A 13,768-nucleotide genomic window follows, 5' to 3' on the forward strand; every position below is an offset into this window, starting at 1 on the left:
GTAAATGATAAGGATATTAGAAGTCACTGAGGGGTTCTGTGCCCATATAAAGGCACAAGGCTGCAGGCTGAGTTATACAGGGAACTCTGAGTATCACTCATGTATTATAAGGGATAATGTACCCCCTACTGTAAATGATAAGGATATTAGCAGTCACTGAGGGGTTCTGTGCCCATATAAAGGCACAAGGCTGCAGGCTGAGTTATACAGGGAACTCTGAGTATCACTCATGTATTATAAGGGATAATGTACCCCCTACTGTAAATGATAAGGATATTAGAAGTCACTTATCCAAGTTAAGTAATTTAAACCAGGTTTTGACTTCCCCCATATTCCTTAGAATACTCCCTGGATACAATAACAGCTCTTTGCACAAGAAACATAACCAAATAAATGTGATTAAATTATTTTTTATTTTTAAATACATATTTTTTTTTTTTTAAAAACAAATCATAGAAAACAGAGGTAAAACTGAGAAAAAAATCATAACTGGATATCTATCTTTCCTTACAAATAAATGTTCCGGAATTTATATTATATTATATATATATATTGTTTTGCTATAGATTAAAGACCAAATTGATATTTTATCATTATCCCTAACAGAACATAAGTTTGTCTCAATTCACAGATCATGCGCGGGAGTCGGCTCAGCTGGGCCCCATCCTACGGGCCGGGTACAGTTACTAGAAAAACATTCAGCCTCCAGGAACCTCCCAATGTACCGTACAATGGGCCAATAAATGGGTTTAAATGATACAAAAGAAAGTGTATGAAATAACACAACAGAACAAAAAAATTCTGCAAATGGAATTTATCTGAACCCAAACATTCAGCTTGTAGTACCTCGCAGGTGGAAAGAAACAGTGCGGCTTTGCACTTGGTCTTCAGGTTTTATTTTTGGTGATACAGGCACAGCTGTATTCATGGGGGGCAGAGCAACTGTATTCATGGGAGCAGAGCAACTGTATTCATGGGAGCAGAGCACCTGTATTCATGGGAGGAGGCACAGCTCTATTCATGGGAGAAGAGCAGCTGTATTCATGGGAGGAGGCACAGCTGTGTTCACGGATGCAGGCACAGCTGTATTCATGGGAGCAGGCACAGCTGTATTCATGGGAGCAGAGCAGCTGTATTCATGGGAGCAGGCACAGCTCTACTGATGATATATATATTATATATATATATATATATATATATATATATATAATGAAACCAGCAGATCACTGTGATGGGCATCTCTAAACAAAGACTTGGCCAAGAAGAGGAGCATAACAAGGATCTCAGAGACAAAATGTGCAGAATAGAAACAAAGAGCTGGAATATTTCTTGGACAGTAAGCAACGTGCCTATTGAGCGGGAGGAGTAGGAAGCCATTAGTAACCTGCTCACTTCAGAATACTCCTCATAACTAGAGAACAAGGGACCCCTCAGGGTCAGAAAGGCCGACTTGGTCTTGTTTGAAGACTCCATTGCAATGTTTTTGACATTTCATGGTAGCAGCTCCTCATGTCTTTCACCAAATCATATTTTATGTCATCAGATAGGCTCTTAGCACATGGAGAGTATGCACCAAACAGGCTGCTGGCTAGTGCCACCAACCCATGTGACAGCCTTAGTCACATGACATGACAAGGGTTGGGGTATCTGGTGCCAAGTAAATCCTCCCATTTGTCATTAGTTATGTCCCATAATCCTAATGATTTCATTCCTGGGAGAAAACCCTGCTGCAGTTTCAGCATCCCATATACTCCCATAAATAAAACTCCCATAAACAACTACCCCCAAAACAACAAATTTGGGTGACCCAGGGGGTAAAAGGGAAACCAAGACTCAAGTGCTTTAATAACTGACTGACTTCTTTACTGAAAAGTCACCTATCTCAATATTTATCTCAATTGTAAGTCTCCCGATGAGAAAGGAAGGACCTGAAAGAAAAATGTGCCTGTATACTGTATATCCCTCGTAACTGGGTTGGAACCTTCCATATTCTCCCATGATGCCCCGCAAGTGCCATAGACACAGCATGTGAAGCCATTCACTCTGTAAATGGGGTAAAACCTGGGGTAGTTTGTGTCATACACACAACTGTAAGATATTTAGCCAAAGGCTTAGGTTTCCCTCCCATGGGCCCCTCTGTGAACTGTCTGACAAACTTCAAGACAACTAGATCTGTGCAGTTGGCCAACTTGGCTCTAGATCCTGCCATTTATGGACCATGTCATGGAACTGGAACACGCCAACGGTAACATAGTATGTTCCTATTACAAGAGTGTCACAGCTGGTGTGTAACCTGGAATTATTTCCCCTTAATATGATCTAATTATTTGGGCCTAAAGGCCAGACAACAGGACCTGTGCAATCTGCCCCAATAAGTCCAGCCATTAAACAAGAAAGCTGAAGAACTAGACCTTACTGTGCACAGACAGCTTCCCAAGAGCCGATGTTGAGGCCGCCATTTTGATTGGAGAGAATATCACTTGGCTAAGTATATTGAGGGACTGATATTACTGACACTCTTTCAGCGACTGACAGAGAGACTCCTAAGCCCCAGATCCAGTTGTTTAACACTAAGGCAGAACAAGTAGCCGTTACTGTGTGCGGCTTCCCAAAGGCAAATATTATGGCGGACATTTTAGATGGAGGGAATGTGCCCTGTTTGGTCAGTAGATGGAGGGACTAATCTTTCACACTGTAAAACAGTTCAGCAACTGTAGAACGGTAGATTCTTAAGCCAAAGATCCACTTGTTTAACACCAAGGTTGGTCAAATCAGTATTATTGTTCATGGCCACCTTCCCAAAGGCAGATTTTATGGCCGACATTTTGGATGGAGCTAATTTGCTTTTATAGGTCTGTAAATGGAGGGACTGATCTTTCTATTGTTTTTTCCACACTGTAAATAAAACAGTTCAGCGATTCTAAAGCCCCAGATCCAGTTCTTAACACTAAGGCTGAACAAGTTGCTACAACTGTGCAATGTCGGCTTCCCAAAGGCAAGTTTTATAGCTGACATGTTGCTCGGAGGGAATTTGCCCTTATTGGTCAGTACACGGAGGGACTGATTTTTCACACTGTAAACTAGATAGATAGAGAGATGGATAGAGAGATTCTTAACCCCTTAAGCCTTAGAACTGACTAGATGTTCTTGCTTTCACAATTTAATTTGAGTACATAAACCAAAAGAGTTAAATTGAAAACATGCCCCCTCCGTATCTATAATTCATGGTACTTAGAGCTCAATTATGACAAATCGGGATTCAATGTTGGGGTTGTAAATACAGCCGGATGTTGCTCACATTCTCCCATTTCATAGAGAGGCAAATTAAGACATTTTTAGAGGTTAGCATCCCTATTAGTTCAATCACCAATATAATCTTCAGTCTATGTCATAAATTACTCTGCTAAATTAGAGTATATCGTTAACTGGCGACCCAGACACGAGCACCCAGGAACATTCACAATGGTCAGTGTTTCTGAGTGACGTCGGCCTCGTCATCAGCTTCGCTACTGTTGATCCAATCGAATCGTTCTATAAATCTACCAATGGGATGATATTCAGCTACAATCAAGCCATGTTTGGATTGGTCAGGGTAAATTAGTTAATACTGGAGGCAAGCCCCGGAGCTTTTTCATTTATTCATCTTGACGATCAGGAGGCTTCAGGCCCTCAGAATGATTAGAACTCAGGACAGGGCAAGAGGCAGCTCTGGCTTTACAACGCAGAACCTTGGGTCCAGTTTAGGGACAAAATTGTTGAAGGTTTTAGATGCTTCAGAGTCAAAAACATCCAAGGCTTTTCTGTTCATCAGTGCAAACCTGAAAGGAAAACAGAATGCGGAGTGAGGAACATTCTCTTCTTCTCTACTGACAGTTGGTCACAAGGGTGACATCCAACCCACCAATAAATCATTAGCAGCTCTCTTGGGATGAAGTTCCATAGCTCAATTGCATTTATTGTAATGAATCCCTTTGCATTGATATCGAAACCTCATTTTCTTGGGTTTCATATTAGTTATTTGGAAACGCTCCAAATTCATCCTTTTATCTAAGAATATCCTTCCAAACGTAACTGACCCAAAGGAAGGTGGAAAACCCCATCTGAAGCTTCACCAATAGGGACAAAATGTCTATCCTGGTTGTGCGTAACCTGGAATTCTGAGTTCCCCTTAATATGATCTAATTATTTGGGCCTAAAGGCCAGACAACGGGACCTGTGCAATCTGCCCCAACAAGAAGCAATTATTTCAGCCATTAAACAAGAAGGCTGAAGAACTAGACCTTACTGTGCACGGACAGCTTCCCAAGAGCTGATTTTGAGGCTGCCATTTTGATTGAAGAGAATATCCCTTTATGGCTAAGTATATAGAGGGACTGATCTTACTGCCGCTCTTTTACACAGTTCAGCGACTGACAGAGAGACTCCTAAGCCCCAGATCCAGTTGTTTAACACTAAGGCGGAACAAGTAGCTGTTACTGTGTGCGGCTTCCCAAAGGCAAATATTATGGCTGACACTTTAGATGGAGGGAATTTGCCCTGTTTGGTCAGTAGATTGAGGGACTCAAAGGAAGGTGGAAAACCCCATCTGAAGCTTCACCAATGGGGACAAAATGTCTATCCTGAGTTCAAACGGGCAGTTGGACCAGAAACTAAGAAGCAAATGTATTTAAGAAAAACATGGCAAAATAACCACAGAATTTAAATTTTGGGGGAATTTAAGTTTTTCAAAGTATTAGTTGAAAAAAAATTGAAAAAACTGAATTTTTTGCTGGGTTTCGGCAACCTGACTTCAATGCGTTTTGCAAATTTTTCCCTTTTCATGAATTTTTCAGCGAAATAAAACAGGACGGATTCGCTCAACACTATTCTTTTTTTTAATGAATCTTCTCCCATGTATCTACCAGTAAGACTCTTTGAATGTCCACTTGTCCCCAAAATGTCAGTGGTCTACAGCATTTTCTCTTACAGACAGATCTCCCCTTTTAAATGATTTAGGGGTCATTCCCTGCATATATATCTAAATGATAACCAGACGGGACTTTCATCGAAAGAAACTTCATACCTGCCCTTTGTCAGCCTCTGAAGGAATTTCCAGTAGGATGGTCTCAAATTCTGCACTTCCATAACAGCCTGTTTTTAGGGAGGGAGAAAAAAAACATCTTTTTCAGATTCAGATTTGTATAGTGAAGAAACAAGCAAACATAAGGGAAAGCCCAGTCAGGGCAGGAAGTATGGGCACAGGCTCTGAAATGCATCCCTGGTTCTAAGTGAAGTTGTAGGCAACAATTTGTGGCACTTCTGCCCATACTTTACATCAGGGATCCCCAACCTTTTATACCTGTGAGCCACATTCAAATGGAAAAAGTGTTGGGGAGCAACACAAGCATGGAAAAGGTTCCTGCGGGTGCCAATAAGAGCTATAATTGGCTATTTGGTAGTCCCTATGTGGACTGGCAGCCTACAGATGGCTCTGTTTGGCATTACACTGGGTTTTATGCAACCAAATCTTGGATCCAAGCCAGGAACCCCAAAATAAGCTCCTACTTTGAGGCCACTGAGAGCAACATCCAAGGGGTTGGGGAGCAACATGTTACTCATGAACCACTGGTTGGGGATCACTGCTTTACATTCACCCAGACCATGCCCAAACTCCCCTTAACCACTCCCATATTTACCTTAATGGCAACTATAATCTGAAAAGACAAGAACATGGGGAGCCCTGCTTGAAGACATATCTTTATTCCCACCCCCAAAATGAGACTGCTTTATGTGAGGGCAGTAAATAAAGGTGAGGATGCATTTGAAGCCATTTTCTAGCCTCGGCTGATGCATGACCCCACAATATGTGTGAGCCATGGTCTGATCTCTTACTAAGTTTGAATTATAAGGAGGTCTTTGGGTCACACAATGCAGCCTACAGACTATATATATGTATGTGTGATCCTGCCATGTTGCCCTTCACTCATATAAAGGCGATAAGCCACTTACTGACCCAACCACAATCTCAACTTTTCAGGGGATGGTTGGCAGGAATATTTTACTACAACCAGTAAGTTTACTACAACCAGAAGTGCAACCAGTATCAATCCAGGAGAAAAGAGAGAAAATGGCATCTGGGGGCTGCCAAGGAATAGGAAGAAGAATAGGACATGACTTGATGTTAATGGAAGCTGCTTACAGCGTGGAAACAAATGGCTGTAGAGACGGCGTAGATAACACTATCCGCGTGTGGGAAATAAGGACATTTTCCGGCCTCGATGCCTTTGAAGTACATTGTCTGCAGGAAGAGGACAAAATGAATAAAAAAATGAAGGACAAAATGAATCAGAAATGGTAAATATGTTAAAGCATAGCCAAAAAACTGAAAACAAAAGCAAAAAAGTCTAAATATCAAAATGAATTCCAATCACTGACATCACGGCACAGCCAGGAGATTATTGTTTTACAGCCTAGGATTGGTGGCAGTGATCACCTGTCTGCGCCATACTCGCACCCGTTCTCCCACGTCTTTCCCTTTTGAAAATATCAACATAAATCCCACTCCCATTAGACTTTATATACCGAGAGATACAGACGTATTGCAGTATGGAGAACGTATACCTTGAATGTGCGAGTGATCACTTCACTGAGTGTGAGTGACCTTTTTCTTTGCTTCTTCCATCACAGAACCAGGAGCCAAGCTAACCAAAGTGAATGGGAACACTTACCTCTACCAATTTGGATGCTAGGTACATGGAAATGGTGGTGCTTTTGTAAAACATCATAGATATTCCAGCCAGAAAGCCTGGAGATACAAAAGCAAAAGCAAATGTTGGTGCAAAACAAAAGAATATACTGTTATTGTAATGAGAAGGTTAGCAATTAGATTGGAAGCCCATGAGGCAAGGGAAAACATTGGCTTTATCCCACAAAAATGCCCAATGGCTTTGGGACTGACAGTAAGAGCAGGCTGCTTTGTGTCTGAAGGGATAAAGAGTCAGGACTTACCGGCTACGATTGCATGAAGCTCATCATCCAAGTTACGAACCCAACGCAAGAAGCAGCTTGTACCCTGGAGGAATAAAGAGTTGATAATTTTGCTGGATACATTTTGTCCTACTAGCAACTACATCACGATATTCCTGGATTTCTTTAAGCCTTCATTTCTTGTTCAGCCCGGAAGGAATAGTCATTAGATGTTATATATACCGATGCCATAATAAAATCATTTCCCAGCCGCCCTTACCTTATAAATACTGACGAAAGATCCGAGGAAAGCCCCAAGCTGGAAGTTCTCCTTATTGTAGAAGAGGGACAGCAAGCGGGAAGGTTTTGTAAACAGGTGTCGGAAGGTGGAGGGGATGCGGAGGCAGCACTGGATCAGATAGCCAATGCTAAACATTCGTATAAAGCCCTGGATAATAGAAATGTTGCTTTAATGAAATAAACACTATTTGTTCCCTACATATAATGGATTCGGTAATGTTACCTACAGGTGGAACAAACCTAAATGAAACATCTGGCAGCCACTCCATGTTCCCAATGCATCAATAAATTCTAATCTGTGTATAAATTACCCCTGTTCTCATATAATTGGAGCCTGAAATACTTATGTTTGGAGCTGCCTAATTTTATTTTCTACCACATCTGTTGCCTGAGAGATAAAATACCAAACTAACCATTCCTTCCCCGCGGGTGATTCCCATGATAAATAAATATGTGGTTCCTATCCCTGTAGATGACCTCACACGTAGGGAGAGTCTGTCATATAGGAAGATAGATTTTTGTTGCTAATGGTTCCAGAATGCTCCATTTATTATTTATAATATACAGCTCATTTACCAATGCAACCTGCACAAGTGCTGGAGTGCCAAAGGGCCCATACAAGAAGCACTGGCACCTATATTATTGGCAAGCTGGTAAAGGATTAAACCTCAGGTGTAAGTTCCAGGGAATAAGGACTAATGCTGAGGCCATGGAGCTATATAACAACATAGATAGGGAAGGAAGTAGTGCAGTAGTTAGGACCTATGGAAAGGTTGGATAACAGCAGGACCCTCAAGAAACTAATAAATAACAACCTACAAGATAGTGCTGGATGAGCAAGAAAATGGTGGCCGGATGAAGAGGCTAATCTGAGGAAACTCCGAGTAAAGGTCCCCATACACGTGAAGATTCGCTTGCTTGGAGAGGTCACCAAGCGAGCTGATCTTCACCAGATATCCCCACCTACCGGTGGGCGATATCGGGGAACGTGTAGGCTAATTTGATTGAATTATAACGACGGGTATATGCAAAGTTGGTTCGAGACGATGTGGTCTCCGATCCGACTACATTTTTTAACCTTGCCTGATCGATATCTGCCCCGGATATCGGTCAGGTATGGCTGTCGTTTCTGCCCCTACACGGGCCGATAAGCTGCCGAATCGGTCTAAGGGACCCATATCAGCAGCTACAATCAGCCCGTGTATGGGGACCTTAAGAGAATGGAGAAACAAGAACAATGGGACAGAATCATTAAGGAGACCAAGGCTCTTCAAGGGCTGTAATGCCATTTGGGTAAGGTAAGGTCCAGGGAATAGCTCACTTGGGCACTATAGAGCTCTGAAGAAGCCTAGGTCCCCTGGAAAGCCCCCCCAACCACACCATCCAGACTGCCTGTGGTCCTGCTCCCCATATGTGCTGCCAAAATACAGAACTGCACAGCAGTGTTGGAGACCGCCATGTCTGGCCACATCATTTTCTTCCTTGGCTCCATCACTCTGATCACAGACCAGAAAGGAACCAGGACCAGATTGACTTTCACTATAGCGAAGTCCAGAAGTGCCCCAAGATCAGCACTTCAGTGCTTCAGGAGTCTGGATGGAGAGGTTAGGGAGGGGGGCCTTTGCTTAGGGCCCTATAAACTCCAGATACCAACATTAGTGCTGTAAAGAAGAAGAAGAGTAGAACCACCAGTAGCTTTCTGATCAGTATACGGGTACATAATGCTACAAACACATTGATATTATTTACTGCCAGACAGTATCCCTGGGGGCATTATAATGCGTTGGCCCTTTGTTCTCTAGTGTTCCAGGGGCTCTGCACATAAGGTTAGTGTATAACTGACCCACATATAATTGGAAGCCAATTATGGGAAGGAAGACGTCCACCTAGAGCAGGGATCCCCAACCAGTGGCTCAGGGGTAACATGTTGCTCCCCAAACCCTTGGATGTTGCTCTCAGTGCCCCCAAACCAGGGAGTTATTTTTGAATTCCTGACTTGGGGGCAAGTTTTGGTTGAATAAAAACAAGATTTCCTACCAAATAAAGCCCCCTGTAAGCTGATAGGGTGCATAGAGGCCCCTAATAGCCAATCACAGCCCTTATTTGGCTCCTCCATGAACTTTTATGGTGCTTGTGTGGCTCCCCAAGTCTTTTTACATTTGACGAGCAAGAAAGGATGGGGACCCCTGCCCTAGAGAAACCCCAGCACACGTGGGATGATATTTGTAGCTATAACCAATGCTTTGTGCTCTCTAAAATAACCCTGAACCTTTCCCTTTAACAAGTGAACGCAGTCGATATTCTAGAACGCTTTCGCATCGTCAGTCTCTACACCTGGAATGAACTAGGAGCTCTCAAGTTTTAGGCCTTTAGCCAAGAAAACAAAATATCCTTCTTGGGATTTGTTTAGCATATGCTTCATGTCATGTTACTCAACATCCCGACACTCCGTGTCACGGGAGATTACAGGGAATGTATCAAAATATCTCATTCTCTGCCAAATCCGTCTCTTTCTGCACGAAATCTCTTTCTCATGTGCAGAGCTGGAATCCACAGCACTTTCATAGCACTGGGTATGGGCTTGTCAGCTTATCCAAACAGGCCCCAAGAAACTGCCACCACTCCGGATATAATGTCATCCGCTGATTGGTTGCCGTGGCAGGACAGGGGCACGTAGTGATTTCCAGCTTTTTTTTTTTATTGTAACCCCAGGCAATTGATAGCTCCAGGGGCGAGTGATAAACATCAGAATAAACCCCCAGTGATTGCAATGGCAAAAGCTTAGAATGGTGGGTACCATCCCACAATTCCTTGCTCCACATGTGATGCCAATAAGGAAAGGAACATCCTAGTGCAATGCATTGTGGGTTATGTAGTTCCTGCATGCTGTCTGTAAGCTGTGGAGAAGTTGTTACAATCTGTAACATCAGTGGTTTAGTCCCTCCTCCCCTGCCAGGATTTCAAACGATGCAGAAAGAGAAGAACTGTTTTGCAGCTGGATTTCAGCATATAAAAATGGTATTTATTCCTACTTTTTGAAGGAACAGATTACAGGGATAGGGATATTAGGGGTTTCTGTGTGTCTGGGGCTCTTTAACAATTTTTTGATCGACTTGAGTTGCTAGACTAAGGCACTTCCACATGATCCCATTCAATAACTGAGTTCCACGACCTCTCTCTCTATAAAGATACTTTATAAACATAATAAGTTACAAATTCAGTATTGTTTATGTAATAACGAGGCTACTCTTCACTATCCCCCTCTCAGCAATCTGTCTGTCTTATGCAGGAGGTGGAGTCAGATATTGATTGACAGTTAGGTCTTATATGTCGTTTGGGAGGGTTGCATCCTTTGGTTTGAAGTGGTATCAGAGCTCCCCCTTTCAAAATAACCATCTCTGACGGAAATCCTGTCTCTCTACATGCAGGAATTGTCGGAATCAGTTATTTGGTTAGATATTTTTTGTGCTGAAATTAGTTTTTTTTGTGTGAGTTCTAATAGTATCTAGGAAAGATAATAAAGAGTAACGTGATTATTTCAGAAATGGGATAGTATTTTTTAGTTGATTATATTTAGGATGAGATGCCACCAAAGGGCAACAGTCACTTTGGTTTAAAGAAGACATCCAAGCAAGAAAGCAGTCTCATGAAAGGCCTAAAGGTTCCCATACACAGGCTTGTAGCTGCTGATATGGGTCCCTTAGACTGATTCGGCAGCTTATCGGCCCGTGTAGGGGCAGGAACTGAATTCGGCCAGATATTGATCGGACAGGTTAAAAAATTTAGTCAGATCAGGGACTGCATTGGGTTGTTGATGTGGTCCCCGAACCAACTGCGCCCATTCCAGCGTTTTAATTCGATCGTTTGGCCCCAGGCCCTGACGGAAATCCTGTCTCTCTACATGCAGGAATTGTGTCGGAATCAGTTATTTTGTTCGATATTGTTTGTGCTGTAATTGTTTTTTTTAGGAACGACAATAAAGAGTAACGTGATTATTTCGGAAACGGGATAGTATTTTTAGTTGATTATATTTAGGATGAGACGCCACCAAAGGGCATACCAACAGTTACTTTGGTTTCAAGAAGATGTCCAAGCGAGAAAGCAGTCTCATGAAAGGCCTAAAGGTCCCCATACACGGGCCGATTGCAGCTGCTGATATGGGTCCCTTAGACCAATTCGGCAGCTTATCGGCCCGTGTAGGGGCAGAAATGGCGGACCTGCCCGACCGATATCTGGCCTGAATTTGGCCAGATATCGATCGGGCAGGTTAAAAAATTTAGTCGGATCGGGGACCGCATCGGCTCGTTGATGTGGTCCCCGAACCGACTGCACCTATTCCAGCATTCTAACTCGATCGTTTGGCCCCAGGGCCCCTAAATTCACCCGATATCACCCACCCATAGGTGGGGATATCGGGAGAAGATCCGCTCGCTTGGTGACATCGGATCTTAACGTGTTTGGCCACCTTTAGCTAAAAGCTGGATAGACTACAGCCTAACCCTACACAGAAGAGCCCAGACAGACTATTCTCGTATATAGAATATATATATATATGATAAACTCCAGATAACAGATGTGCGCAGCTTCCTTCGGCACGGACAGACTGCTCTCTCAGTACATATGGTACACACATTATGGGGGGGCACACATAGTAGGCCAATGACTGCAGGATAAACGACATGAAATGATGATCAATGCAGCACTTGGCCGCCTCCCACCCCCAGTGATCAGCAGTATGGGGGGGGAAAATGCTATAAAATGATGAGCAGCAATTATTTTTTTTTCCCTGAAAAGTGAGTTCAAGAGTTGAAGTGGTGTTATTTATACTGCTAATTAACGTGATTGATTAAAGGCCTAATCTCAATTACCGTCGGTAATATTCTCCTGCTTACAGCTGATTGTTGGCTGCAGAACCTTGAGACAACATGAAAGCCTATAGCAATTACTCAAACACATTATCCGTATCTGGCACGGCTCCCCGTACATCTTGTTACCATTCAGCCGCTCCCCCCGTCGGACACCCCCCGACTCACCTTAACGCAGTAGGAGATGCAGTTGTCTTCATAATGTTTGCAACATCTGTGTCTTGGTCCATGTTTGCATCTAAGGATGAAGTCATGAGTAGTTAAAAAATCATTTATTGGCCACACAAAGGTGCCACAGATGGGTGATTCCAGTGTAAACCGGGAGAAACCATCCCTTCTATAAATAAAAAAATGAAAAACATGAAGTCACTGAATGAAATCTGATTGGCTGTTGGTGGCTCTGCCCACTTTTCTAAACTTGGGAGGTAGTCACCCAGTGACAAACTGCAAAATTTGGAAACCCTGGAATTAAACCACTAAAATTTAATAGGTGAAATCTAATTGGCTGTTGGTGGCTCCGCCCACTTTTTCAAACCTAAAACTGCGGTCCCCTAGTGACCAACTGTGAAGAGTTTGGGGACCCTGGGGTTAATACTGTGAGACTGGCAGCAGGTTGGATTTCCTCCATTGAAATTCAAAATCTGACTGGCTGTTCGTAACTCCACCCACTTTTGGGTATCCGACAAATGTAATATTTTCATTCAGGCTGACCCCATGACTACGTGATTCAAGTTGGGGGGTTCCGAGCGGCGCCACAAAAAGACGGGGGGCGGGATCGCTTAGAAAAGCACAAGCAGCCTGCTCCCCTATAGGGCGAAGAAGTGTGGGGAGTTTGGGTGTTGTACCCCTAAAACTGTAGGAGGAGTAGCGTTTAGAAAATGGGGGGCGCTAAGAAGAAGAAGCGGAAGAATTAGCTGAAGTGGAAGAACAGTCTGTGGGGTTTCAACCCAAAATAATTACTAAATTAAGGAAAAAAGGAGGGAGAGTCCTACAACAGATACAGGGTCCTACAACAGAGACAGGGTCCTACAACAGAGACAGGGTCCTACAACAGAGACAGGGTCCTGCAACAGAGACAGGGTCCTGCAACAGAGACAGGGTCCTGCAACAGAGACAGGGTCCTGCAACAGAGACAGGGTCCTGCAACAGAGACAGGGTCCTGCAACAGAGACAGGGTCCTGCAACAGAGACAGGGTCCTGCAACAGAGACAGGGTCCTACAAGAGAGACAGGGTCCTACAAGAGAGACAGGGTCCTACAAGAGAGACGGTCCTACAAGAGAGACAGGGTCCTACAAGAGAGACAGGGTCCTACAAGAGAGACAGGGTCCTGCAACAGAGACAGGGTCCTGCAACAGAGACAGGGTCCTGCAACAGAGACAGGGTCCTGCAACAGAGACAGGGTCCTGCAACAGAGACAGGGTCCTACAACAGAGACAGGGTCCTACAACAGAGACAGGGTCCTACAACGGAGACAGGGTCCTGCAACGGAGACAGGGTCCTGCAACGGAGACAGGGTCCTACAAGAGAGACAGGGTCCTACAACGGAGACAGGGTCCTGCAACGGAGACAGGGTCCTACAAGAGAGACAGGGTCCTACAACAGAGACAGGGTCCTACAACAGAGACAGGGTCCTACAACGGAGACAGGGTCCTGCAAC

General features: G+C 43.7%; 1 protein-coding gene across 1 annotated transcript in view; it reads right to left on the reverse strand.

The window, feature by feature from the left end:
- Positions 1 to 394: 394 nt before the first annotated feature.
- Positions 395 to 13,768, reverse strand: part of tmem135 (transmembrane protein 135) — a 219,725-nt gene continuing 206,351 nt past the window's right edge. The window contains exons 9-15 of the mRNA XM_002936544.5: positions 12,279 to 12,348; positions 7,226 to 7,393; positions 6,988 to 7,051; positions 6,708 to 6,784; positions 6,179 to 6,277; positions 5,063 to 5,130; positions 395 to 3,818 (exon numbers count right to left, since the gene is read on the reverse strand). Coding sequence (XP_002936590.2) covers positions 3,686 to 3,818; positions 5,063 to 5,130; positions 6,179 to 6,277; positions 6,708 to 6,784; positions 6,988 to 7,051; positions 7,226 to 7,393; positions 12,279 to 12,348 — 679 coding nt within the window. The 3' untranslated portion in view covers positions 395 to 3,685. The remainder of the gene's footprint in view (positions 3,819 to 5,062; positions 5,131 to 6,178; positions 6,278 to 6,707; positions 6,785 to 6,987; positions 7,052 to 7,225; positions 7,394 to 12,278; positions 12,349 to 13,768) is intronic.

This window comes from Xenopus tropicalis, chromosome 2 (genome assembly GCF_000004195.4).
Source record: "Xenopus tropicalis strain Nigerian chromosome 2, UCB_Xtro_10.0, whole genome shotgun sequence".
NCBI classification, from domain to species: domain Eukaryota; kingdom Metazoa; phylum Chordata; class Amphibia; order Anura; family Pipidae; genus Xenopus; species Xenopus tropicalis.